Consider the following 27,747-nt stretch of genomic DNA (forward strand, 5'->3'; position numbering starts at 1 on the left):
ATAGTTCTGGGTTCGCAGAAGGCAATAGGATCCGGATGGATGCTGACGAAGACCAGAAGGCTTGTGGTAGAATAGTTCTTCCAAGTATCAGCAACAGGCAGCAAGTGACAGAGGCAGGCAGGCAAGGAGAACCAGAAGGAGCAGTTGAACCCAGGACCAATGGGAAAAGGCCTGCGGGGGGAATCACCCCAAAACCAGAATGGGAGCCAGGAAGAACAAGGAACCCCAACCCCAGGAATGGAAGGAGAAGGGAACAGGGGAAGCAACTAGAAGGGAACCAGGAGGGAAAACACACTGGAACAGGGCAAGGCAGAAGGACTCAGGAAACCGGTAAGTAGAACAAGGAACCAGCGTAGACACGGTCCGAACCAAACCGCATTGAGACGCGGTTTGAATAAGGACCGGGGCTCATTATATGTGGCCACCAACACCTGGGAGGCTTGCCACGCAAGCCGTGCTGTCTCCCAGGCATTGGTCTGCCCACAACGAGGCTTGGGCCGCAGGATCCCCCGAACCGAGCACTCTGCGCATGCGCGGAGAGCGGGCGCCCGCGCATGCGCCGAGCAATGCGCACAGAAGACCCGGAAGCGCCTGAAACCCAAGACAGCCCCGGGCCCCGAAGACGGAAGCGCGGGTACACCCTCCAGGACGGGGAGCGCCGCAACAGGTAAGGAAGCCCCAAGACAGGCGGCGTCACAGTATCACACTGGAGGTTTGTCCACACAGTAACTGTTTTGTTAGCGCCCTAGCACACATCTTTAGAGTTCCAGTCATGGAATGGGCCAAATGGACTTGATGTGATACAAACTTCTTCTTTAACACAGCCTTTCTATGTCCTAGACTTGTAAACTCAAACAGCCTTTTCTCCTCCACCGATCCGTCCATCCTAGGCTAATTGCGAGGCCACAGTCATCCGCCTGGCTCCCCGGCCAAGGGCTATTGGATGCAACAGCTTGCTACTACATGCTGAACTCCAACAGGGTGATTTCTAGAGGTGCACCTCCAGCCTCATGGTCTATTGTGCTCACCCACAGCAGGATGTCTCGTAGTCTCACTGGCTATAGTACAGACCAGGATCTGCAAGGCATGAGCAAGGTCTTTCCACTGCAAGACCCAAGACCAAACAATCTCTTTCAGCCTCTGCCTCTTTCTATGACTCCTTATTCCCTCTCCTCCGAACCTTTCCTAACCTTTCTTTCCTCCTCCTCTCCTTTTCCTTCTCCTCCAACCTTTTTCCCCTCTTTTCCTCTTCCTCTCGCTGTTCCTTCTCCTCTTTCAATCTGTCAATGACTCTCTTCTCCACTCTTCCTGTCTCCACTCTCTTTGCACGATTTCCCACCACAGTACATCATCCGATCTCCCTCAATGCCACACTGTGTTTTCCCCTTTTATAGCTTAATAACTTACCCATGATTAATACCAGCCGAGCACTCATTGAGTGTACTTTTCTTATCTGGGCTCTAAGTTTCCAACACATGTGAATTTGTTTGCGAATTCTCTTAGTTGGCAAGCAGACTAGTTACCAAAAGTGGAGCCATGTAACCAAGAGAGAACACACCCACCACAAATGACTGCATTATTTTGATAGCTGCTGTCATTTAGACTACACAAATTCCACATACTGTTTTCCCATATGGAATGAGGAAAATGAGCACCCCAGCTGCGTGCCTCAATCCACGTGAGGGCTTGGAAAGTGGGCATTGCCCACTGATAAGGGCCTGCATTCCCAGCCCTCGGATCCTCTCTGCGTGCCACCTGGCTTCTTACCTCTGCATCCCGAGCCCCCTCTCGGCTCTCCCACTGTCGCCTACACCGCTTTTCTCTGCCTTCTGCCCACTCCCTATGTCCACTTTCCTGCTGGCATACCGCAAACCGCTCCCTTCTCTCTTGCCACTCTTATGCAAATGGATAAGGGTCTCTGGCAGTACATTCTGAAATTTTCATTGTGGCCATCTTGGATTGTAGTTTTTTTTTTTAACCAACTTCATATAACACTACGTGCTACCCCTGGCTGTCTGGAAAGCCCTTAAAGGACAAAGGTATTTGGAAATAATTTTAATTCATTATCTAAAATACATTTCTCCTTGCTGTGAGAAATGAGCCTAGTCTGGGGTCAATGCTGGTGCCAACTAATGTGTGCTTCCACATGTTTTCATATATTCTTGCATGGATTTTGTCTATTTCATTTTTTTTTTATTTTGTACATCAGGATCAAGTCACAAGACAATGGCCAAATGGTACATAACCTCAAATTCAAAACAGTCAAAATGGATTTACAGATAATCAGAGTAAACATACAAAAAAAATTCATCATAATAGCGCATAAAGATATAAGAAAAAATCAAGGAAGAAGGAAAAGGTAGAGAAAGCAAGAGAGAGAAGAAGAAGTAAAGGAACAAAGGGGTGGGGGGCGCTCAGTAAATAGCATCAGTTTCATTTGATCACATTTCATCCATAAGTTGCCAGAAATGATCCCCAAAAGTCTGTAAACCTATCAGCGTTTCCATACTGCTTGCAAATGGCCTTCTCATATGTGGATGGTCAACAGCTCATCCACCCCATCATCAATACAAAAGGAGGCCGTTGACTTCCATGCCCTCAGAATCATTTTTTTTTGTCACCATACAAGCCCGTAGTAGCCATACTTTCTTACAAAAGGGCACCGGCTCCAATGGAGATACGTCTCCAGGAATCAAGATCGATGCCTTCATAATAATAGTGCAGCTTAAAACCAGGCCCAGTCTTTCACGAACACCTTTCCAGAAGTCGTTTGTTTTAGGACAGGCCCATATTAAATGACTTAACGAGCCTCTCGCCAATTTGCATTTGCAACATAGGTCATTGTCCATAATGCCCCTTTTGTACATAAGTTCCTGATTTTGAAAGGGTTGTGGAGGATTTCCCAGCCAATCTTCTGCATAATTCGGATATATCTTGTTTTCAGTAAACTGTCTGTGTGGGAGTCAGGTTTGGTCAGATTTATTTGCATCTTGACAGCTTTTAATGCAATCCCGGTAGCTTCCCAGTCAGACATTAAAAAAGAGCGGCAACCCACATTTCTCAACCCCGTTCTATGTTCATACCGATCATTCATATGTATAACTGGTATGGAAAGGAAAGAAAAGTGGGAAAAAAATCAAGGGGCTAGGGAAAGTCACTTTCAAACTTACCATTAACTTGCAACACAATTATATTACATTCCAGGTTTGTTGGTACATCATGCACCCCATTGTTCACAAATATTACCCCTTTCTATTTTCCCGAATAGTTTAGGTCACTCCCTGATTATCATTTTTTACCCTGTTTTTCTTCTCCTGTTCCTTTCCTCTAGGCCAGGATTCTGCAGCCTGTGGCTCCTCAGATAGTTTGGACTACAACTCTCATGATCCTTTCCCGTTCACCATGATGGCCAGGGCTGATGGGAGTTGTAGTCGAAACATGTAGAGAGCCAAAGGTTGCATACTCTTGAACTAGGCCTCCCTAGAGTGACTTGGAGCAGTTTACAAACTTTATAAATTAACCCAAAAAATATTTTTGCAAAAATGTAAAATGAAAATTGTGCTAATTTTCGGAGATTCACAAAAAGGACACATTTGCATTTTTGACATACAACTACTCCCAACTGTTGAAATTAAAAGGCTTTCCATAATGCCCAGAGCACCATTTCCCTTGCCTGTCAGTATGTTTAAGAGCACATTTACTTCTGCTTCAGGACCATTCTCTCCACTCTGTCTGGCTGGCTGTCAGGCAGCCATTGCTGATCTTTGGGCACACTGGTGTGCACGTTGTTGGCTTGCAGTCTGATAGATTCCGTCCCTTCTCCTCAGCCCTGTGAGGTGGCCTTACTGTGGCATAAAACCCTGTGGCAGCAGCAAAGCTTGTCATAGCCTTATGGTAGGTCATGTAACACCGACAGCTACCTGTACAGAAACCCTGAGCTTTGCAGCAACAGACAATATATTGTCAGAATACCAACCGTGTCCTGCCTCTTTCGAAGTGCCACACTTCAAACATATACTAGAATGTGTCCACTGATTCATAATGGTGCATCCCTTTTGTTTGCCCAACAACATTCATCTTCCACGCAGTCTATCCTACACCGGGCCGCATCTAGCCTGCAGACTTGGCAGCCCGAATTACTATTCAATAGTTTGCCCCACATAATTTAAAAGGTAATCCCAGGTTTAAAAAAAAGTAACCACAATTTTACTGCGTGGTCAGAGCACCAGGCTACCATCTACATATTAGACTGACTTCAAGCTTCCTGAATCTAGACCTTCCTTTCTGTCCGATTCTCACCCCTACATGCACAACAGCTAGCAAGTCAAGACGGCACTGGTGAGGCATCGTCTGCCCATTTTATAGAAAAAGACTAAAGAGCTAGATTGTACAGGACAGTTTGTTTTGTTATGTTAGGATTATTTTCCATTTATATAGCGCTCTATATATCATTGTTATGACCTCAAAGCCCTGGTAGGTTGAACGCCCTCGGGGACCGCAGTCCAGGTCAGTAGAGAGAGTTAGTGTCGTAAGGTGCGTGGGTGCACCAGTTATGTGTGCAGCCGATGTAATTGCCTGACGGTAGCTGCATCCTAGCATGAGGTGTGGTGGTGAGGATATCAGTTGAATGTGTGCAGTCTGGTGGGTGCACACCCAGACTGGGTTCTGGCTGTGTTAGGCCTGTAGGACGCTTATGTGAGCAGCTATGCCGGATTGTCATGGGATATAGCTGCGTTTTATTAGAGTGATGGGGCGTTCATGGGGTAGTGTTCCTATGTGAGCAGCTAGGCCGAATTTTATCGAGGGGTATAGCTGTATTCTAATTGTGTGATGGTTTATAGTAGAGAGTAAGCGTAGTGATATGATATGATAGTTCATCCACAAAGCGCTTAAGCACAGTGCACTTTGAGAGCGCTAGGTGACAGGGGGGAATGACGAGGGAGAACGCAAGGACATTCCTGCAGGCCAAGCGCAGCATGAATCTGAAGACTAGCTGCAGTACTTGGTCCGGTGAACCCAGACCGTGCATGTGCTAAGGCAGGAAGCATGCATGGGAATGGTACCTGGGGTGAGGGCTGGGTACATAGCGACATTGCGGGGGCCGTGTATGGTAGACAGCAGGCATGCAGGGGCAAGAGGTATGGAGACACATTGCGGGCCAGAGGAGGTGGAGGTATGGCAAATAGCAGGCATGAAGGGGAAAGAAATATAGAGAGGCATCACAGAACTAGAGGGGCTTCTCGAATACAGCGACATCAGAAGACCAGAGGCACCGGGCACATAGCGGCTACATGGGACACTAGAGGGGCATGGGTACACTGCAATGCCTTAGAGGACCAGGTGGGAAGGTAAATAAAAAAGCGTCCCCTTTGTCACCTGATTCTGGAAGAGCATCCTATGCGTCTGGGTATTGAGAAACCAGTTCATAATGTAAAGCAGGGTCATGTTTATTATTGGATACCCTCAGAGTTGTTCTCTTGCTATTATATATTTATATCACTGGATCATAAGCAGTATGCAACCGGGAGACCTCACACCCTCTTCCAAACCCCATTGACATTTGATCGACTGCATCAGGGCATTGCCTCATACGTTACTTGGAGGGACCAGGGATAATTGCATTTCACGTCTCCCCTGCTTTTTGTCACCAACAATATTCACCTTCACTCGCGTTTTGATCTTGGACTCTGCCACCTCCTGGGTCTGGCCTTTGCCACCTCCGGGGCTCGGCTTGATAGTCCCAGAATTGCTGTTCGGGAGCTTCCCAACCGTACCATAAATGGGCACTGCCGGCATTTGAAGCCTGCGTATCTGATAGGGTTACCCAAGCATGCTCTCAAGTTATGCACCCGGTACCCACTACTCAATCTCGAAAATTCTTCCATAACTTCCATGGAATCCCAATGTGTATATTAATCCAACACATACATTTCTGCGATGCATGGGTCTAGATGATAGTCCATATATAACGGATTAAGCCTCATAAACAACAACACTGAGCATGTCCCCCTGCTTGACTCCCCACTTGCGTCTACAACCTCCTTCTATGCTTCCCCCCCCTTCATTTTTTCTCTTTTTCCCTGCCAATTTAGGTCTGGTTTCCCCGGGCACAATAAGCAGTGGGCAAGAATCTGTGCTTTGAAACCACTACGGTAATGATTCGGCAGAGTACAAAAACATAGTAACATAGCAGAACATGTTAGTCTCGGGAGGATAGCTCAAGGGCAAAGTGCTCGCCTTGGAAGCAAGACGACACGGAGCACCACAGGTTCGATCCCCGGGTCCGCGCGTAGAAACCTCTGGGTATTAAGCGTGTTATAAATAACATATCAACATACATGGAAAAAGCCCTGCGTTCTCTGTACGGACCGTTTCTCATGTAAAAAATAATTTCTTCAGAACCCTGTACCTTATGACAGTCTCTAATAGCTATGGTACCCGGCAATGCAGCTTTCCTGGGCGGTAACGGCACTTGTACCTCACTAAAGGCACTTACCTCTGCTCCTTAAAGGCCCTTCTATCTGCTCATGGCCCATAATTTGGTCCATGGGCCGTTATGGCTTGGAAAAGCCTGCAAGGTTAGGTAAATAAAACGGTGTAAAAAAAAATGGCAGATGGCTTGATTATAATTAAAGCATGTACAAGCAGGTGTGGATGGAGGGTCCATAATAACACATACAGGTATGCTAAGGTCTGCATATAAATACACAAAATAATATGTATATAGGTTACTTGTATAGTAACTCAAACTACCTTCTGGCCGTTTCAGTGTGCAGTAGGATTGAGGGAAGAGCATATTTTGCCTGTGAGCCATTGTTTACCCATTTTCATCAGTCCGATGCGTCACATGGTCATTAGTCTGGGAACGAAGGTACCCCTAATATGCAGACCCCGGGGTTCACCCGGACAATGCTTGACAACCTGGACTGGCGGATGTGATTTTATATGTTGAATGGGGAAGATGGGGTTTCAAGGAGTGGGAAGGGGAGGGAGGAAATGAAGTGGGCATTTAAAGAATTTTGATTTTCAACTGCATTTGTATTCTTTTTCGGGTATTGTTGATTATGCGTGTCCTATGCTGAAGAATTCGCCAATAAATTAGTAGGAAGCCATTCAGTGTCCAGACCTTTCCCTGGGGTCTTTGCTCGAGGTTGTGCACTGGGTTGCATGCTTCCTCTGTCCAGTATCTTTGATTGGTCATCTCAGTTTTGGTTCTTTAGGGTAACTTACTTATTTACCTGTTCTTTCCAAGGGGCTGCGGTGAACCTAACCCTCGTGACGCCGGAGAAGGCCATCAAGCTAGCGGCCAATGACTTCTTCCGGCAGACCCTCTCCGCAGATGGGTGAGTATGCCAGAAGGGCTGGCTGGACTCCGACCGGTCTGCTGGTTGCAATGTTTGGGCAGAATTGCTAGTCCTGTGACTTTGCTAACTTCTCATTGGACTTCTATTTGTTGGGTTATGGCTGGATATGTGAGTGTGCGTAGTGCAGTGCGCGTGAGTGTGCAACAGTATGAGAAGGACAAATCACAGAAATTGCTTGCCAGCCTGTTGACTGTGAAAGAGTACCTTATGCCTTGGGTTTTCTATTTTGCATTTATAATTTTCACAGAACAGCCTACACTATCACCTTAGTAAGGAACTCTTTTCTTCAGTGTGGTATTTTCTGGTCTCTTGTGCAGGCATCTCACTGTAAGTAAGCCCCTGTTAAATTCATGTGCGCAGTGCTTATAGTGCAAATCAATCCTATCAAATCAGTTGCACATAGCCATGAAAACCAGAGACAGCCTTCAAATGTCTTGGTATATGCCTCCCCATTATCATATCTGTCAGTTCACCAGCATTGGACCTTACATGGATTCACATGCTAATGAATATTCCCCGTTGTCAGGCTGAGAATCCTCAGTAATATTAAACCAGATTTGCTCTAAAGCTTTAAAAACTGCTTGTCACTTATGTAGCCCATTTCTGTCACTTTGGGTCTTAGGGCCCCAACCAATGACATTCGTCCTCCATGGCTCCACCCCTGGTAGCCATCTTCAGATTTTTTACTGCACGTCCACATGTTGGGAGTACTCGTTAATAGCTCCTCTAATTTTTCCTTTATGACCACTTTTCTAAACCACCCAAGATTAAAGACATTTTCCTTTTCACCTTAGGTTTTAGAGTGATGGTCAGAATATAACTTTGGACTCGGAACAGTTTATGTTAGTACATTCTGACACAGACAGATCCTTCATTTTTGGTTTAGGTAGGGAAATTCCTCTGAGAACAGGGTCAGAGAGGCATTTTCCGCAACCCTTTTATTTTCAATAGTAGTCTTTAACCACAATCATGGCTGATATGTGTCTGATTTTCATTCCTGACTCCTAACAGGAAGGTATTCCAATGTACATGTTTGGAAAATGGGAGTGGAGATGTAATCCATTTGCCCAGCTTGCTTAGACCTTAATAAATCTTGAATCCCAGAACTCCAGTAGGAGCTCTTCCAAACCAGTCTAGCAGGAGCTGTGCGTCCTTTAGACCGGTAAAGTTCTCTGTCAATTATCGAAATAAAATCTCACCATCCCCTCACAATTATTTAATCTTTAGACATTTGGGACATTATGCGGAGCATAATTTGCATAGGTTCTACCTGCGCTGACTTGAGGGCATATGTAGAGACAAAGATTACTCTTCTATCCCAAAAAGTATCTACGGTCGGGGCACCCTGTCCCTTGGTATCCGTAGTGTATCTTCTGGATTAAATGGGACAAACTTTTAACAGAAATAGCAGAGTAGATTTTGAAATGGGCTGGAAAAACTGAATGCAGGGGCCTAGAAACTCCCCTCACTGCTCGTAAGAGTTTTTCCTTGAATAGAAAGGAATGTCACCTGAACAGGGTTTCTCTGTGGTGGTCTGTTTCGGAATGTGTAAGGAGTGTGCACTATGTACAGGTCCATATTACACTCCTGCTCTTCTGATAGTACCTCTGCGAATAAACAGAGTAGTCTTCTGGTTCTCTTTTATGCAAGTTGCCGCCTCAGACATTTCACAGTGTGAATTTAAACATTAAGTCCTCATATCATGTATTTTGTACCGCCATGTTGGCATTCTTCTTGTCGGTCCAAACTACCCAAGCCCATGATCCAAAGGAAAACTTAGAAATAAAACCGCAGCTTTAAAAACGTTGTATTTATGTTTGCGGTCGCTTTTGAAGCGACCACAAACATAAATACAACGTTATTGTGTTGGAAAACGCTGCTCGGAGGAGCCTGAGAAACTCGGAAAGAAAAACCGCAGCGTTTTCCAACACAACCGCATTGTGTTTTTGCCTGCTGTGGCTATCACTTTGGGTCTCCGGTGCTCCCAGGGGGGCACCGGAGACCCAAAGTGAAAGCCACAGCAGGCAGAAACACAACGCGGTTGTGTTTACATGCCACATAGTGTTTCTGCCTACAGCTGATTTCCCATTTGGGGCTCTCGGAGAGCCCCAAATGGGAAATGCTAAATGCTGCGTTGTTTCTGCCTGAATCTTCTTTCCCAAATGGGAAACGCGGTTGTGTTGGAAAACGCTGCGGTTTTTCTTTCCGAGTTTCTCAGGCTCCTCCGAGCCAGAGGAGCCTGAGAAACTCGGAAAGAAAAACCGTAGCGTTTTCCAACACAATAACGTTGTATTTATGTTTGCGGTCGCTGCAAAAGCGACCGCAAACATAAATACGTTTTTAAAGCTGCGGTATTATTTCTAAGTTTTCCGGGCTCCTCCAGCAGCTAGTGCTTATTTTTTTTTTTAATAAATAGCACTTCACGAGATTCAGCTGCAGCTTTCCTGCTCTGGACTCCGGTCCCTGTCCTCCGCGTACAGCACTAATGAACGGAAAGCCACCCAGCGGTAGCTTTTGTTTACTACAGCTGGCTGGCTTTTCCTTCGTTACTGCCGCAAAAGCAAAAGCCAGCACAGGAGGGCACCCATTTCACAAAATGTGCTTGCTTTTGCGAATTTTGAGCTTGAATAGCTCAAAATTTTACATAGGAAGTTTAAAAAAAGAGAATGCTAGTATTTTTTTTTTTATGTTGCCTATCTATTTTTTAAATAACATTTTTTACTAGACCATGCCTTTAACTCGTCAATTCGTGTTTTAATTTTGAATCTGAGTTTTCTAGCACGGTAAAGTCACTGTTTTGCCTTTGAGATTTCAAACTGATGTTCCCTCACCTTGACCTGTCTCCAGGCCTTCGCATTTTGGCAGGTTTGTGAGAATCTGACGTAATGATTGCAGATATTCCATTCGTTTTGGGGAATTTTCTGTTGTATCGTCTATAGCTTGCTCCTTGGCATTGACTCTGTCTCCAATTAGGCAATGTCATATATCATGTCTGAAGTGCTCCTCATGACGTCTGCCTTTAAAATGTTAATTCCTTGTGTTATTGTGTCATGGAAGGATTACAGGTAGGCCGCGAGGCCTTCTTTCAAGGACACTGGCGTAGCTGTTCGCTCTTTAGCTTGTTCCTTATCCGCCATGTCCCACTGCGTTGGAGCGTTAGATCGTGTCTAGAAATAAGTTCGTAGCCCCTCTGGCAAGTTTCTTCCTTGACTTTGTTCACTACTATAGAAGGTAGTGCTCGACAGTCACACGCATGCTTAATTTAGTTATTTTGCAGACAGAATAGAAAATGGTGCTCACCACAACACCTTTGGGAAACTTGTCGCTAGCTTGTTTGGCTTGCACTATTGTGACCGCATGGCAGTGTGGTGCTTCAGGGTTCATATAAGACATGTATTGTGTTCACGAGGCACGTTTTGCAAAGATTAATTCAGAGGGAAAGCTCGGTTTTTTTAAAGAGTTACTGTAAACACGTTTTTAGGCTGACTGGATTGTTTTTTCTTCTCCTAAAACCCTCTTTACACTTGTTAGTGGAATTAGACTGTGTGCACTTCAGGGCTCCTCATTCTACAAGCAGAAAAGCGCATTTCACAGTCTGGCTTTTTCAGAGAGTTTTTTTTTTACCAGAGGGAATATACACATGCATCACAGGCTGTGGTTTACTGTAAATAGCCTTCTTCCTGCAGCTAGGCCTGCCTGGCCATGATTACAGGTTCAGGCAGCCCTGGTCCCGGGATCCCAAATTTCCTGCTCAGCAGTTGCCCGCCTCACTGCTAAAACTCCTCCTCAGACATCTAGCCTAGGACAGATGGATCTGCTATTCCTAACAGACATCCCGGGAGATTGTCGCTGTCGCCATCACGGAAAGGGGACCCAGACACGTCAGCACTCGCATCACCCGCTCTGAGGCAACAGCCTAGGAAAGTGGGGGCTTCGCCTGTCGGTGCAATGTGCTGTTGCGGGCTAATGCTGATGTCTGCTGCCTCAGCACATAATTCACTGTTTACCACAGCACTTACTGCCATGATTTTCTATCTCTGTATGCCATAGCGCACCATGCTCAAACTTATTTCCCCGCAATCTTCCCCCTGTTGCCAACTTACCTGAAGTAAATGCACTATGCAACCCCCTCCAATATGGCTTTCGGAGCAAACACGTCACAGAAACTGCTCTCATCCATGTCTCCAACTTTCTTACCACTGCTCACCACTCCCACCTCTCCCCCACCATTCTACTTGATCTCTCAAACGTCTTCAATACTGTGGATCACCCCTCTTGCCTTTAATCTCCTCCCTAGATTCCGAGGACACTGCATGTGTGTGTGGTTATCATCTAGAACACAACAACTCCATCAGGTGGGCTCCCTACAAGCATCAGTCCAGACCCTCTCTCCATCATTCTATATAGCGCCTCTCTAGACAAACTCATTTCATCCTTTGGCCAGATCTTCCTCCATTTCCCCTCCTTCCCCTCTGACCTAGGCCCTTCGCTACAGGACTCTCAACCCTAAACCTGGACAAACAAGCAATCTCGCCATCTACGGTACGTATCGCTCACTCCACTAGCGTGGACACAGGCCTTCGCTACAAGACTCTCAATCCTAAATCCAAACAAATAAGCAATCTCGCAACCTATGGTAGGTATAGTTCACACCACTAGCGTGGACACAGGCCGCAGGCACGGCCAATCATCCATGCACGATAGAAAACGTCTACGGCTAAGCACATCCGGCCTAGTTTCACACATAGCCATCCAGACTGAAACACCTAACGTACCCCAACACCTCTGCCACTAGGATACAGCGACCACCACACGAAAGGAACCTGGTATAGCTGGCTTCACATAGACTCTCTTCGACAACAGCAATCTATCTCTAACCCTCCAGGGCACCCACCCACGTGTCTGACCTCTACTGTGCTGCTTAGTCGAGCCTTGCCAGCCACCCAAGACTTAGAATGGCAAACATGCACACACAGATCTAATCTTGTCCCCCTAGAGTCTCTAACCACATCGACTACGGTCACCAAGGGCGTTCCAACCAAGGAAAAAACGCATTGAGGTCACACAAGTGGGGAAAGAGCGCTATATAAATAACAAAATACAATACAATACAATACAATACTAAATGAACCACAACCATACCTGCGATTATTTCCCGATCCAGTGATTAGATCAACATTTCTGAGAATCAGATTGAATATCCTGCCGACAAACTACTATTTAGCCATAACAAACCAGATCCCCAAAGCAAGGAACTACTGTCAGTTTTGCGAAATTGAAACCATACCGGAGACCATATTCCACCTAGTCATGGAGTGTCCGGCGCTGGCAGCTCAACGCAGGCAATTTGGTTCCCATTTCGATCTGGCTTCACAAGAATTGGACGAAGATGAAAGATGGAATACTATCCTCAGCGGAACAAATACATATTTACAGTTGTCCTTTTTCTGACTAACATTCTGGATCTCAAGCAAAGAAAATTGTAAAGCCCTTACATTTTCTTTGCTATCGTATAAGATTCACAATGATGCAAAAGTTTATCACTAAACTAAGACATCAAAAAAAAAAAAAATAACAAAATACAATACAATACAATACAATACATCTTGGAGCGCATGAATTGTGCCCCACTCCGCTGTCATCACTCAGTGTCACTATGTTGCCTGATGTTAAACTCCTCTTACGTGCTAGTCATCCTCCACCCGCCTCCAATGCCAACTGAATTCTCTCATCTCCATCTTCTTTCCTCTGGACCTCCTCGCTGCATCATCCAATACTCAGCCCTTGTGGTCCCCTTTGACAGCAAGCATACAACTAAATTACTTCACTGCTGCTAAGGTGGCTTGGATCAACCTTCAAAATATCTGAAAGCTCTCCCCAGACCTTACCCCGAACTCTGCCAAAAATCTAATCTCCACTCTGTTCCTCAGCATACTGAACTACTGCTTCAGCCTGCTCCTGAGCCTCCCATGTACTCTTTCGCTCCCCTCAACAAAGTACTTGTCTCTGCCATACAGTCTCTACAACCTACCTGGATCCTCTGCGGCGTCTGCTTATCGTCACCACACTCTTGGTACATAAGTACTCTTGGTACTCTTGGTCGCTTTCACCTCTACAACATTCGTAAAATTTGATCCCTCCTTACATTTCACGCTACTAAACTTTTAATTACCTCCCTCATCTTCTCCAGACCCTTCTACTGTTCCTCCCTTCTCTTTGGACTCTCTCTCCCCCCTCAAATCCATCTACCACTCTGCCATCCACTCCCTATGCCTTCTCTCACCTCTTGACTCCATCTCCTCTTCTCTCACCTCTCTAGGTAGGCTCTCTTTTCACTCCCAGCTCAAATTCAAGTTCCTCTGTCTTGTCTTCAAATCCCTCTATGGTCTTGCCCCCCCTCCACCTCTTCCCCCTTCTTACTTTCTATACCCCTTCTTCTCGTTCTCTCCATTCTACTAATCTTTTCCTACTCTCTCCTCCTCCACCACCCTGCGCCCCCTCCCGCTTCCGCTCTTTCCAACTCCCTGCTTCCTTCCACTGGACCCGCCTCCCCCTTCACATCCGCTCTTCTCCCTCCTACCCTTCCTTTCGCTCTTCTCTAAAATCTCATCTTTTTCACTCACCTCCCTAACACCCTTTGTTTCCTCTCCTTCTTCTCCCTACCCCTCTCTTCTCACCTCTTACTCCTGCTCTTCCTTACCCTCTCCATCCTAGCTACCTCCTTCCTCCCTACCCCCTGCTCTCATCTAGTCCTACTTTTTCCTCTCTTCTTCCGTACACATTCGTGCATTCCCTCTTACTCCCGCTCGTACCTCCACTAACATCTACCATTCCCTTGCACGCCTCTGCCCCTCCCTACTCCCTCCTCACCTCTGCAATATTGTAAATTGTTCTTTATACTGTTTTCGAGTTGTGATTCAATTGTCATCTTATGCTTGTTGTATTTTACTTGTTCTCATGTAAATCACTTTGGATTTATATATATAAATTCACTAAAATACAAATACAAATAATAGCTCCCTCTGAAGTTCCTTTTTCCTGTCTTTAGATCCAGCCATGGCTTAGCTCTGCGCTACCAAGTAGATTGCACCACCCTGTACATTCCCATTCAGGGTTTCTGCTCTTCAAGTCTCCACAACCCCTGTGCACAAGCCCCCTGTCCCCCACCACCTACTATTGTGCTTCCTCCTGCTTCTCTTCCTTTTCTTAACTGATTCCTCACCCCTGGCATAGACCCCCCCCACTGAGATCAGAGCATTACAGTCCATGGAACAAGACCAGGCTTAAGCTCCACCTGCCATTCAACGAAGGGCCATTTTCTACCCGTTATCGCCCCCAACTACCCTCTCCACACTGCCCCAGTGTTCACTAAATGTACGTGTAAATTCATGCACATATTGGGCAATGGACAAAATATACACATTTATGAATTGCTCAGAGGTCACCTTTCTTAGATACTAACAGATTTACCCTCCACTACCCGGCCCACCTGGACCAATGTAATCACTGTCACTTTGTAATGGCACACTTTCACAGAACTGCCACCACTGTCTGTATTTTTATGCTCTACTGGTACAAGTGCCTGACCAACGAAATGCACATCTTTTAAAAAATGCCCATGCAAGAAAATTCTATGTAGAACATTTCAAGACGGGTACATGTCTGCATCGCTGAACAACCCTCAAAAATACATGCCAAGACAGAAACCGTACCCATCTTGCTTATTGATCAGGGGCACACACTGATGATATTTTTTGTCTACCTCTTGAAAAGGTCATTACCAACAAAACTAATGTGGCTAGACAGCAAGGTTTTATTATATAACCTGAAGTCGCAAGAAAGTGGACTAAATGTACATACTGATTGGATGCCCAGTGTCGGCATTGCGTGTTTTAGAGTCTTCTTTACATTCATCGTTTTACATGGAAGCGACTTTTCATGCCACCTTTTCGTTGTTCATTGCACATCCTGTATGTATTGCCTTTAAGTTCTCCTCGTGCTAAGTTGTAACCTGCTATAATGCGCCCAGATACCTCCGGATTCGGTGCGCTATATAAATTAATAAAACAAGCAAACAAACCTTGTCTGGGTGCCCAGTTTTCTAGGATCCATAGGAGCTGCTCTATCCCACAAACCACCTATGGTTTACATCCCCCAGTAGCTCTGTCAATGTTCCACAGGAAAAGGGAATTGGGACATAATAATAAACTCAGCCTCCATGTAATGAAGTGAAGGGTCTGACCATTGGGAGCTCTGTGGGAGCTCTGGAGTGGCCCAGCATCACAGCAAGCAGAGGACAATAGGTTGATGTCACCAGGGAGTGAATGAGTTGATTGACAGTGATTCGGAGCCAATAGGTTGAGGGGAAGGAAGTAAGGTGTCTTTCTCTAATTCTGGCGTTGATGTGGTTTGTTTATGAACAGGGACTGAATCCAGAGGAAGAGGAACCGTCATATGAATGGGCGTACTAAAAGGCCCTAAGTAAATCCCGTTGAAAAGGAGTTGATCTGGCACCTGTTGTGCCGATATTGATGTGGAGAAAGCCCGTTGGCCGAAATCCGCAAGTTGAGAAGACACGGGTTGTGTCCTGTTATAAGAAGAGTGAGCGAGTGAGCAGCTCGCCTCGGCCCCCTCCGTTGTGTGGGAGGAGTTCAGAGGAGAAATCCCGATGACGAGCGGCTGGCCGGGGAAACCCCGAGAAGACGCGACGCTACGCGTAAGCAAACAGCTGATGTGCTGCTGATCGAGAGAGTGAAGGACCGAGGAGCCAGAGAGTCGTCCCACGGCGTTGCAGCGGCTGATCGAGGGGAGAGGTGTAATCCGAAAGGGAATTACCACAGCTGCCGAGGAACTCGTACGAAGGAAATTGCAGCGGAATGACAGATGGTGAGCCGCTCAGCGTATGGGGAGAGGCCCTGTAATGAAATTCCTGAGGCTATCTGTGCACGAACCCAGTGGCCAAAAAGGGGGGAACTGCAGCCATACTAAAGTATAAACTGGGGAACAGCTGGGGAACTAGGATCCCGTGGGAGAAGTCCGGCATTCCCTGAAATCCTGTAAGGGAAAACTAACAGAGATAAGTGGGGAATGAACAAAGAACCTATCTGAGGGCAGAGACTGTTGGGATCGTATGTTAGCACAAAGTGGAGAAAGTTCGGGAGAAGAGAATAGATCGTCTTCCTAAAAGAAAACCCTTAAGCTAGAGTATCTAAGAAAACTCTTCACCAGGATAACTCGCCACCTACCACAGAATCCTACGCAGGGTCCTTACTTCTGAAGAGACTTCTTTTTTTTATTTCACTTCATGTTAGGAGTTGACTGAATAAAAGAAATCTGTTGAATTAACCAAACACCAGTGTTTATCCCTCCCGCTAAGTTGTGACACTCCACCACCTCGATTTGTGGGAGCTGGTAGACATAAGGAAAGCCCATTAAAGTTCATTCTTTTTTTTAAAAACAATTTTAATTTGCATTTTTAAAGCGCTCACACAGCCCGGGGGCATCGAAGCGCTATTACAGGAATATGACTTTTAACTTAGTTGCGTATTTATAACTTGCTTAATACCCAGAGGTTTCTAAGCGCGGACCCGGGGATCGAACCTTTGTTGCTTCGTGTCATCTTGTTTCCAAGGCGAGCACGTTGCCGCTGAGCTATCCTCCCTCCTTCTAGTCAGATCCTGACCCTGGCTTATTACTGCTTGAATGATTCTTCACCTGATCAAATTCTCATGATAGCTGGAAGGTGAAATTATTATTCTGAGGTTTGAACGGTGCTCTCAGTAAACTTCTGGTGCGGTTTTCTTGCATTAAAATGATATTCAGATGGGAAGCCTCTTGACAGATGGTTTTCTTGCATTAAAATGATATTCAGGTGGGAAGCCTCTTGACAGATTCCTGTTCTGAAAAGGCTGCCTTGAACCCAGAAGCTATTTGGTAACTTGAACTGTCATGTTTTTTTTTCTCCCAAGATTTTTTTTATGACGTGTCTTTAAAATAATAAGCCATGCTAACTCTAACACTAGCTTTCCCTAACTTACCCATCTACTATCTCTTAACCTACGCCATAAAATAACTAAACAGATTTGAATCGCATAAACTCTGTTTGCTGCCTGGCACTGCCCTATTGTTGTGGAGAGAGTCTTTTGGCAAGAAAACCTGGAACCGACCAGACTACTGGAGTGTCTCCTCGTTGTTACCTCTGTTCTGCTCCTCCTTCATTTCATTTTGGCACCCCACTCGAGCCAGGTACCGCTGGTACCTGTCTCAATAAAGACACTACCCTGCTTGGCAGTCTCCTGTGTGGAGGTTCAGAATTCAGAGTTGTGAACCCGTGCATACGTTGAAGGATTAGCCCTGTCACAGAGCAGCAAGAACGTCTTTCGTTGGACCTTTTGGGATTATTTTAAGCCCAGAAAAGGTACCAAATAAAGGATCGAAACGGTTAAAGACTTCCACAGTTTTACCAATATAACTTCCAGTTGTGGAGCCTCAGAAATATTTTTGAACATGTTAATTGCACTTTCATTTGCGTTAACCGTGTCCCAAGTTGCTTCCTCTAGTCCCTATCACCAGACAGGGACTTGGACAAATCCAGTTGCTGTCTCCCCGATTTTGTCTTAAGGCTTAAAAAACAGCAGGCATGGTAAGTCTACCTGTCTTTTGTCTCACAATTAACCGCCAGCTATCTTGTAATGGAAGTTGTACACCACTAGAATTTTACTCCATGAATGATTTCGACTTCCAAAACCATGAGATTGTATAACTTCCTCTAGCTAAAGGTTATTTCAGCATTGGCAACATGGGCGGACCGCTTGGTATGACTCGTTTTGGTACCAGCTTCTATCAGTTTCTGTATTTCAGGCAGAACAGACAAGTCGCAGCATTCAAACACACCTACACCCAATCTATGTAACGGCAAGAAGAGTAATAAGGCTCAAGTGCCATCACTGAGAGATGGCATTCAAATCCACAAGGCAAAATTAGCACCTATAACCCCATAATGTGACCACGCCGCTCCTCTTAATTCCTGAAAGGATGAGGAGTGAATAGAAAAGTCAACGCTAGGGTGATCAGCCGGTCGTTCCCCGTTAACACTTGCTTGTTACGACTGTTGTCCTGCGAATCGATGTTGTAAATTTAGTATCTGGATCAGTAAATCCAGAACTGGCATTGAAACGGATTCTTGCTGCTAGTCGTTGGTAAAAGCGCATAAGCTAACTTGATCTACTGCGCTTCTAAGACTGGCTGATTTTCAGCTCTTGGGAGGGTCTTGTTTAACTCTGGGACCTCCTCGAGTGGAACATTTCTTCACGCCTCTACACTATGGCGGGTGAAGTGATGCTGTCGGATATCGCCATTTTCAAAGCTGAAATAATAAATGACCTGATTCCTAAATGAGCTTGGGTTTATAAGGAAGAGCAGCATCCCGGGTCCAGCACTGGCGCATCCCATTGAAATGCTGGATGCACTTCTGCACCTGGCTTAATGAATTACTTTGAGACAAAATTAGTTAATGATTTAATTCAGAATTGCAACAATTGTTTCTATTCCACATTTAATTTCGGGCAGCCCTATTTTCACGAGTCTCTTAGACTCTTTTCTCTCACATCTATACTCTCGCCTTCTATGTGGGCTCCTGTTTCTCGACATCAAAGTTCTCCGTCTTTGTCTCTCTGGTCTCAAGATTTACCTCTAGACACCCTACTCCCCCTCTCTATGTTCTGCCTCTTTCTCCATCTCTTTTTTGCCTTCGCTGTGCTCTCCCTCTTCAGCTACTCCTGTCTTCTCTCTCTTTGTCTCTCGATCCTCCTTTCTTTTACTGTACCCCTCTCCCTATGTTTGTTCTTCCTTCCTATAATATCTCTCACAATCTTCCCCTTCTCGTTCTACCTTTCTCCACCACACCTTTCTTTTTCTTCCCTTCTTTCGCTCATTTGCCTTTCTCTACCCATCTAGCTCCTGCTTAGTCCGTGTCCCTTCCTCTGTGCCAGTACACCTTCTTTCTAGTTCTCCTTCTTTCACTTTCTGTGCCCCTTTGAGTTCTCAATGTCTTTTGCGTGTCTATCATGCTCCTCCTAACCTTTCTGCCCCACTCTTATTTCTCCTCCCTCTGTGCCCTTTGCCTGAGACCCCCACGGCCTCACCCTTTGCCCCAGCTGCAGGACAGCCGTTGAGCCCGCAGAGTGGCTTTCTTTTTTATCGTGCCTTCCTTGTTTTCCGCCTTCCTGCGCTCTTGACCTTCATCCTCGTTGTTGTTCTAAGTTTAGACACTGAAAGAGCTGAATTTGCGGTTTCTCACCCAAGCCAGCAGGCAAGGCCTCTCAACTGACGTCAGCCAGTCCCACAGGAAGGAAACGTGCCCGTGACTTTGACCCACAGTCGCTGCCAGTCCGACTCATGCACGTGCCATGAAACCTGTGTGGGCGATTCACTGACACATAAAGTAGACCTAAGCAAACCTACTCCAAAAGCAGAACAAACCCGACACTGGAAAAGGGAACGCCCCCACTCTCTGTCCATGCTTGTATGTCTCCGAGGATTACAGGGGGAAAAACACAGAAATGTAACGAACTCGCTCACTGCGCCACAGACAACATATACATGTTGGGGAATGAATGGAAGGCTCTAACATTGAACGCACTGTGTGCGAATCCAGGAACACAAAAAGATTGCATAACGCACACCTTGCAGCAGGGAAGCCTACTTACGAATTTCCTAAGGGATGCCCAAATATAGGAAAGTGACATCACCGGCATTAATGACCGCATTTTCACGTCGTAGCCAACTTGGTGCAAGGGGGGTGGCGCAGAACAGTGGAAACATTGGCTGGCATGTACTGCATATACTAAAGTCAAGTAAGAAGGAGATGGAAGCCTTCCAGTTGCAGTCCAGTAAGCCATCACTGCCCCTACTCCACCCCTCTATAATCATCCAGGTTGTAGCTGCCCTAAAAGGGCAGAGCAACATGACTAGGATGGGAGAATGAAATGCTCGCTAAACAGAAGGTACATTTGCAAGGTGGAGTTCCACCACCAACACCAAAAAAAGTTCCTGATTCAAGGGAAAGCATGTAAAAAGGTTTCTTGATTAAAAGGACAACAGTGCGTTGTCATGATCTACATCATACCGGAGCATAACCATCACCCCAAAGGTGGTCTAAATGCCCACCTGAAGCAATGGCAGGTTTTCTACTAGACCGTATTGCTGTACCAGAAGGACCCTCTGGAAGTTGGGTCACTGCACTCTAATGCAAGAGAAACTACTACCCCTGAGAACCGGCCAGACTTGCTATTGGACAGCAATATTGTTGTGGGTCCACCCTCTGTGTGAATATATGTATTATGCTTTTTACCCATTTGCTGTGTTTTTGATTAACATTAGTTGCTATCGGTATCTTCCCTAAAGTTTGAGTAAACCACTTGCATTATAGTGGCTTTTATACTCAAATAGAAACGCATACAAAATATGCTCACTCTTGTCTAGTATTTATGTATATGTATTTATTAACCTGTAAAGATAATGTATGAGCATTAGAAATAGTATAGTCAAACAACTTCGTATTGCTGATATTAGGGAGTAGATACCCAGTATCCTACTCTTCTATTTACTTAGAAAATATTTAAACTACCAAGCAACGTGTGTGGTGCCACAGCCCAGTAAAACCACGACAAATCAAACTCACAATAGTGATGCTGTGGATTGGCCAGCCAGGAGAAGAGCTGGGCGGTTTTCATTGCAGCCACTTCCCCATGCAAAATGTATTCTGACGAACAACAGCTTGTTGGATACATTCATCTGCAATGGCTTCAACATCCAGGTGTGCAGCTTCATCTTTGTGTCCATGGAAAAGCGCAACAGCATTTAATTGAGCTAGGCCCATTGTAGCTCTCGGATATGTTTTGATGCGCCGAAGGCAAGAGAATGAACGCTCTGAAGAATAAGAGGATACAGGGATAGTTACTGCATTGAAGGCGTCGTGCCAGTTCGGGGAAAGAATTGTGCATAGGACGACCCCTTTCACCTTGGAACAAGTCAAAGACATCCTGGAAACACATAACCAGAATCATATCCATCTGTATACGTTCAAGGAATTTCTATGTGGCTCTAGATTGTATTCATGGACATCAGTCGGGTAATAATTCATGACATACGCACTGGTGGCGTTTCCTGTAAAACATTTTTCTATGTTAACCATGTGGTCACATGCAGTTGCATTGAAGCGTTCTGACAAAGCTACCTACCAATGTACGGTCCATGAGTTCATAATAACCTTGTCTATAGAAGTCTTTGGGAGACTGGAAAGCATGGGCCACTGGCCCTTCATCCAGGTGCTGTGGAATTTTCTTGGCCTTTCTTCGCACAAAATGTTCTTCTAGTTCCACACCTAAATCCTTGGACGCTGCTATGGTTTTTGAAAAGGAGTCCTCAAATCCCTCACAAAGTTGTGCATTTATGGTCTTAAGGTTTTCAATAATAACTGATGCTTCATGGAATCTTAGATAGACCTGCTGTAGAGCAGTGTTCACCGTTTCAAAACAGGAAAATATAATGTAACTGAGATGAAGTCCTCGAAAGTTTTCGAGTTTATGGAGCTGTAAGTGGAACCCATGGGCCCATTGTGGGCATTGGCTGCAAGTCCCAAAAATGATATTAAAGAACTGTAGTTGGTGAGCCTGGTCTTCAAAGATTTTGCTCGAACCGTCCTTCAGGTAGGACAGAATGGAATCAGTTTGACACTCCCTTCCTCTTGACAATGCTCAAAGCAAGGCGTTTTGGAGAATTTTGAATGAACCCAACCAAGTCCCTTACAAAAACCAATAGATCCCTGAACTTGTCGAGGCCTATAGCTACATCCCGAACTACTAAGTTCAGATTGTGTGCAAATCAGTGCACATAAATAGCTCATGGTGCCACCTCCTGTACCAATGTCTGCAAACAATGTCGATGTCCAGCCATATTAGAAGCACCATCATAACACTGCACCTGTCAGGTTTCCATTTTATAGCCAAACCTGAGGAGACCATCTTTTAAAATGGAAGTTTGTGCTGTAGTGCTAGATGTTTGATAAAAGCCCAAAAACATCTCGTCCACCTCAAGATCCTCTTTTGCATTGCGAAAGATTACAGCGACCTGCTGTATATTGATACATCAGCAGTCTCATCTAAAATAATAGAAACAAATCTTGCATCATGAGTCTCTTTCTTCAGGCCACAGAGCACATTATGTGACATCATTGCCAGCATTTCATTTAATATGTCATGAGACATCCATTTGTACTCTGTTCTTTGAAGACAAGTTTGCAGTTCCGGGACATCACGGCTGCGAGGCGACAGAATTGCCTTTGGATTAGAGTCCTCATCAGTATGGCCCTGAATTTCAAGACCATGCCGACCTAAAGCCAACAATGTGGTCAAGATATTCACCAGAGCACTTCTGTTATCCCTCATCTGCTTGAGGTGACCCAACGACAGAGCTGTTGCAACATTCGTACCTCTTTTAACAGATTCTAGCGCCATTGCAGCTGCCTGATGAAGGTTTGAACTCTGATACATCTCTCTATAGCCTTCCTAAAATTGTTAACGCCATGTTTAATGAATTGCCTTCCAGGCATCCTTGTCACAGCTACGTTTTGGCAATGGCACACCCTTTTCAATAGCAGACTTGCATAACTTACAGAACATTTTTTGACAGGCTCATATGTAAGGGAATTATAGGTTTCTAACCATTTCTTTTGAAAAGTGTGGCCCAGCTCTGACTTAAAACCATTTGATTCAATCATGTTTGGGCAGCATTCCTGTGTCACATTGATGCTGCCAGCATCACTGACTGCAGGTGCATCTGGTATAATTTCCGTGCATTTTGCCTGGCAGTTTGATGCAACTGTGGAGCTCGAAATTGCTCCAACGGCTTTGTCAGACACATGGGACCTCTGCTTTGGTTTAGCAGGGGTCATTGTATTAAACCTCTCCATTATCGCTTTGGGGCTTCAGATGCGTCTTTTCCAGGGGACTTGCGTGAAGCGGTCGCTGCTAGGTATAATGTCTCCGAAAACGTCTAACTGGCATACAACTGCAAGAAAGAAAATTGGATGCTGTAAGTCATGCAAAAAGCATCTCTTGATGCAAAACATTTTCTTATATTTCTGTTCAAGTTTCCTGACTTTACTTTGTATTAGGTTTAGTTCATCACCAACGAATGTATCCCCTTCAAGGGGAGATCTTAAGTTTTTTGTCTTTATCCGAGGGGCGATGAGAACCAGATGCCCAGTAATTTCACTGTGTTTGCAAGCAGGTAGTGTTAGTTGCAAGGCCAGGGCTTTGGAAATCCGGGGGCTGTCTCATTGTAAAACACTGAAATCATACTTGTCCTGACTGAGATAAATTGGGAAAGGGGCACAGGTGCCAACTTTATTTTCTCTAGTGGGGAGCAGAAATCACCCCACCCTGAATATACACAAGAACTACCTAGATCGAAACGGTGCATTCTGGAACACATTTTTAAGGAGGAATTGAGTGGAAAAGGTCAAAAAGCTACAGGCAACAATGAGCCTATAACATCTCAGCTGCAAGTGAACAGTTACTCAACAGGGAGCAGAATTGAGATTGGATAAGGGACCCAGCGCTACCACTTGGGAACAAGGCGCTAGTACGTAGCATCCCGCAAATCTAACTTCCACATAAGATGTGAACATATCATTTTGTCCTTTATGTATGACCCCATATATTTTAAATGTCACATAGATGTGCCCTTATGTTTGTTCATAGATGTCCCAAGCGCACAGAGTTATAATGTACATAGGTGTGTTTGGTGTGAATGCCTTTGTGTCGATTTTCCTGCAAACCCACATATGAGACCTGTGTAAGTAATGGCGTGTTTATTATTGTGCCTGTGCGTGGGAAATGGAGTTCAGAAAAGTCAGTGCACCCTGGGGCAAATGACCGCCCTTAGTTTGCCCGATTCTGAGAGCTGCACCAGATCCAATGATTGGGCTAATCACTCCTGTCCACCCAAAAGCAATGGTGGTGCCACTGATTAATGGCCATTATGGCTAGCCCCTCTTGTATTAACCTACTGTAAAGATGCCTTGCGCAAGTGACATTTGCTATGATTTTACCTCTGGGTCACCAGATTTGCAAATGGAGTTAGGGATGTAACTTTCTCTTAATCTCTCCGTGGACACATCAGTTGTATAACGCAATCACGTGTGGTTTCAGACTTGGCGGGGAAAGCGTTAACAGCTTTTAACATTGTAGTTTACCAGAAATTCTGGTAAAGTAGTATGCAATGCTAAAAGCAGTTACCTAGGCTCATCCTGCACCCATGTGATGTTTGCGACTGATGGAAGCAATGTCTAAGTTGTAGCCATGCTAGCCTTCGTTTTTCAAAATCACCCACTTTCCTTGTTTTCAACATTCATTTTTAACACCCCTTATTCCCGAAATGAAGGAGTCAGTAAAACAATGACACCCCACTTAAGCTTAATAACGTCTTACCTTGCAAGAGACAAGCATACACATCTTTATATTGCCTTATTGTATTCACAACACAGAAGCCACTGTTTCACACAAGCATCTAGAGAAAATATGAAGCACGCAATGCATTGGAATGCCAATGGTCCCATCCCAGTGAGCTGGGACTTCACAGAGAAGGGGGACATTAGCACTCTCCAATAGGACATGTGCCTGCCCCCGCCCAGTAATAAAAGAAACAGACCTGGTGCATGACCAGTTAGTGGCCTGTGAAGCCATGCTATGACTTCAGCAAGACTTTTTTTCCAGTCTGTTTACTTCCATGAAATACATTAAAAAAGCATCCTGTCCCTTGTTTTCAGGGACGAGGATGTATATCACAGCAGAGCAGCCTGGGACTCAGACTCTGCCACCACCGGGGGTTTGGGGTTGGTGGGGACTGAGGGAACGGTGTAGGTGAGTGTGGAGGGCAGCGATTCAAATTTTTACAAGGCCAGGGGACCAGGAAATACAGGGCAGGGGTGCACATTCTGACCTCTTAGCTCTTTGAAAATATGCAGGTAACATGACAATTCCAGAATTAATGGGGAAAAAAATATTTGTATAGAATCGGCACAGGCCGGATATTCAAGCACTGCCAGTTTCCCAAGTCACAGCTAGGCAGACACACACAGTGTCCGTGACTCTGCAGATCGTTAAGGAGCGCAGGTTTCAAACACATTTCTATTATCAGTGGCAAGAACCTTTCATATGCATGATGGAACATTTCCAACACAAAGAGCTCGCTAAGCACCACCTTGCAAAGCTGTGCTAGTTAAAGTGAGCAACAACACATCATAACAACAAGCTGTAAGTTTGTGACAAAGAATCTGCATATCTATGTTTGTTTATTATACAACTTCTTTCATTACATTTCTTAAATTGCTGAAAGTACAGTGGGGTTAACTTGATTTTTTAGGTTGCCATTATCTTGCATTCTGGGATTAATAGTTTACCATTCAGGATGTGAAAATTAAAGCCACAATGGTTTCTTTTGGCTTAACGTGTTTTGTATGTTGTCATGTGACTTTATTATGCAATTTGTGTTTTTTGTAAGTAAACTCTATAAGACATTACTATGGACCTTGAAATCCAACAATTGGAGCCAAAGTTTGTGATGCGGGTCACCCCCCTCTTACACCTCCACTCGACAAAGGTACCCCCATCTGCCCCCGCCCAGCTCCACTCGACAAAAGTACCACCCAGCCCCACTCCCTCCATTTTGGTTACAGCCATACTAGTTCCTTTTTGCAACTTCCACCACTGATTATGGCCAATGGGGGATAGGTGTGGGGGTGCTTTAGCGTCAGCCACGGGGCTGGTGGGGAGCGGGGAATGGTGTAGGTGAGTGGGAAGGTAGAGGGGGAGCGATTTTCCTTAGCGATGCACCCCACACCCACGCTGGAAAGCCGTGCGTTCTCCTACCATGCCAGCTCTGGGGAGCTCTTGAAAGACTCCCTCGAGCTGCCGTGGGGCTTATGGTGCCCCAGGCGGTCACCTCGGCGCCCCTGCTCACAGTTAGTGGCTATATACAATTGATATACACGCTGCATCGAAAAACCATCCTTTGCTCACTGCAGCCCAAGCCTCAATGGTGAAGTGATCCAAAGGAGTATATTAGCAGGGGATACAAAAAAGTCCCCTTCTACGAGTTTTGGAAATCAAGAATGGAGTCTGTCCTTTGTCTCAACTGGCGTAAATAACACTGGCATTGACGCACACCAAACGAGGAGCTGCCCTCCCGCCAAACCCATGACATCCTACGAGGAAGCCAGGGAAGTCATTTGGGGGTCGTGACTGTGACCCCTGAGGCCTCCCTTGCTACCCCTGTAGTCTCCCTTGCTACCCCTAAAAAAATAACATTTTCTTTTCTTTTTAAATTGAAGCTTCTGGTTTGTGGCCAACACCATGTGGCTCTTTGTTTCTGAACTGGCTGGCTTTCTTGTTCAGGCCTCTTAAAAAAAAAACATGGGGCTCCACAAGTGTTACATGTTGGGCAGTGACCCTAAATAAAGAATAGGAATAACAAATAATGTGTCTTTCTGGCATTCTATACCATAATTGCTAGACTTATTAAAGGTATTTCAGGCTCACTTCAGGGGGCGTGTCACTGATTAAGGTTCTTAAATACATCAAATTCACAATGCAGACCAAAACTTCCAAAAAGCATTTAGAGTAGACTAAGCATCCATTTCGGACTATGTATTTTGCTTTTTGTAAATTGCAGTTATAGCGTTTTTCTGCCGTTGTCCCTGTTGAGATCATCACAAGACATTCCATCATCACAAGACATTCCATCTCTGTTTCCTCGTTCACTTGACAAACTCTGTGTGTCTAAATAAATAAATAAATAAGTAAAATATGTTTGACCATAGCACATAAAGTGGCCCTTGATGTCATTGTGCCACAATTAATGTTTTGTTGAAATGCCTATGTCTATCTTTCCTTTCTCCCTGGCATGATGTTCAAGATGTTTGTTTGCATGTATGAGGTAACGAGTGCCCATAGAATGGGATGTCATGTGAGTGCACTGCCTTCCCTTTGCTACTTTAAATTCTTTAATAACAGTTATGAACCCTCCCAATGGTATGTATTTTACCAACCTCTGAAGCCTGAAAAGTAGATCCACAGAGGTTTGACATGTGGCCAACGTTGCACCAGACCTGCAGATAAACTGGCCTGGTGTTAAATCTCAGTTACCAGTTTAATGGTATCCACTACAGAGTGTAATTTGCTTTCTGACTTTGAGAACATTAAGACATGTAATTGTTAATTTTGCTATAGCCAACAAGATAGCTATAGTCGGTGAGATAGCTCAGTCGGTTGAGAGCTCGCTGCTGCGTTGTGTGCGAGACTCAGCCTTTCATCCTGCTGAG

At 45.2% G+C, this 27,747-nt stretch overlaps 1 protein-coding gene across 6 annotated transcripts in view; it reads left to right on the top strand.

The window, feature by feature from the left end:
* Positions 1-27,747, top strand: part of SLC25A22 (solute carrier family 25 member 22) — a 524,223-nt gene that overhangs the window by 307,916 nt on the left and 188,560 nt on the right. For all 6 annotated transcript variants that reach the window (XM_069624031.1, XM_069624033.1, XM_069624030.1 and 3 more), the window contains one exon: positions 7,253-7,343. In XM_069624031.1, the coding sequence (XP_069480132.1) occupies positions 7,253-7,343 (91 nt within the window). The remainder of the gene's footprint in view (positions 1-7,252; positions 7,344-27,747) is intronic.

Source organism: Ambystoma mexicanum, chromosome 11 (assembly GCF_040938575.1).
Source record: "Ambystoma mexicanum isolate Mex_15411 chromosome 11, UKY_AmexF1_1, whole genome shotgun sequence".
Classification (NCBI taxonomy): domain Eukaryota; kingdom Metazoa; phylum Chordata; class Amphibia; order Caudata; family Ambystomatidae; genus Ambystoma; species Ambystoma mexicanum.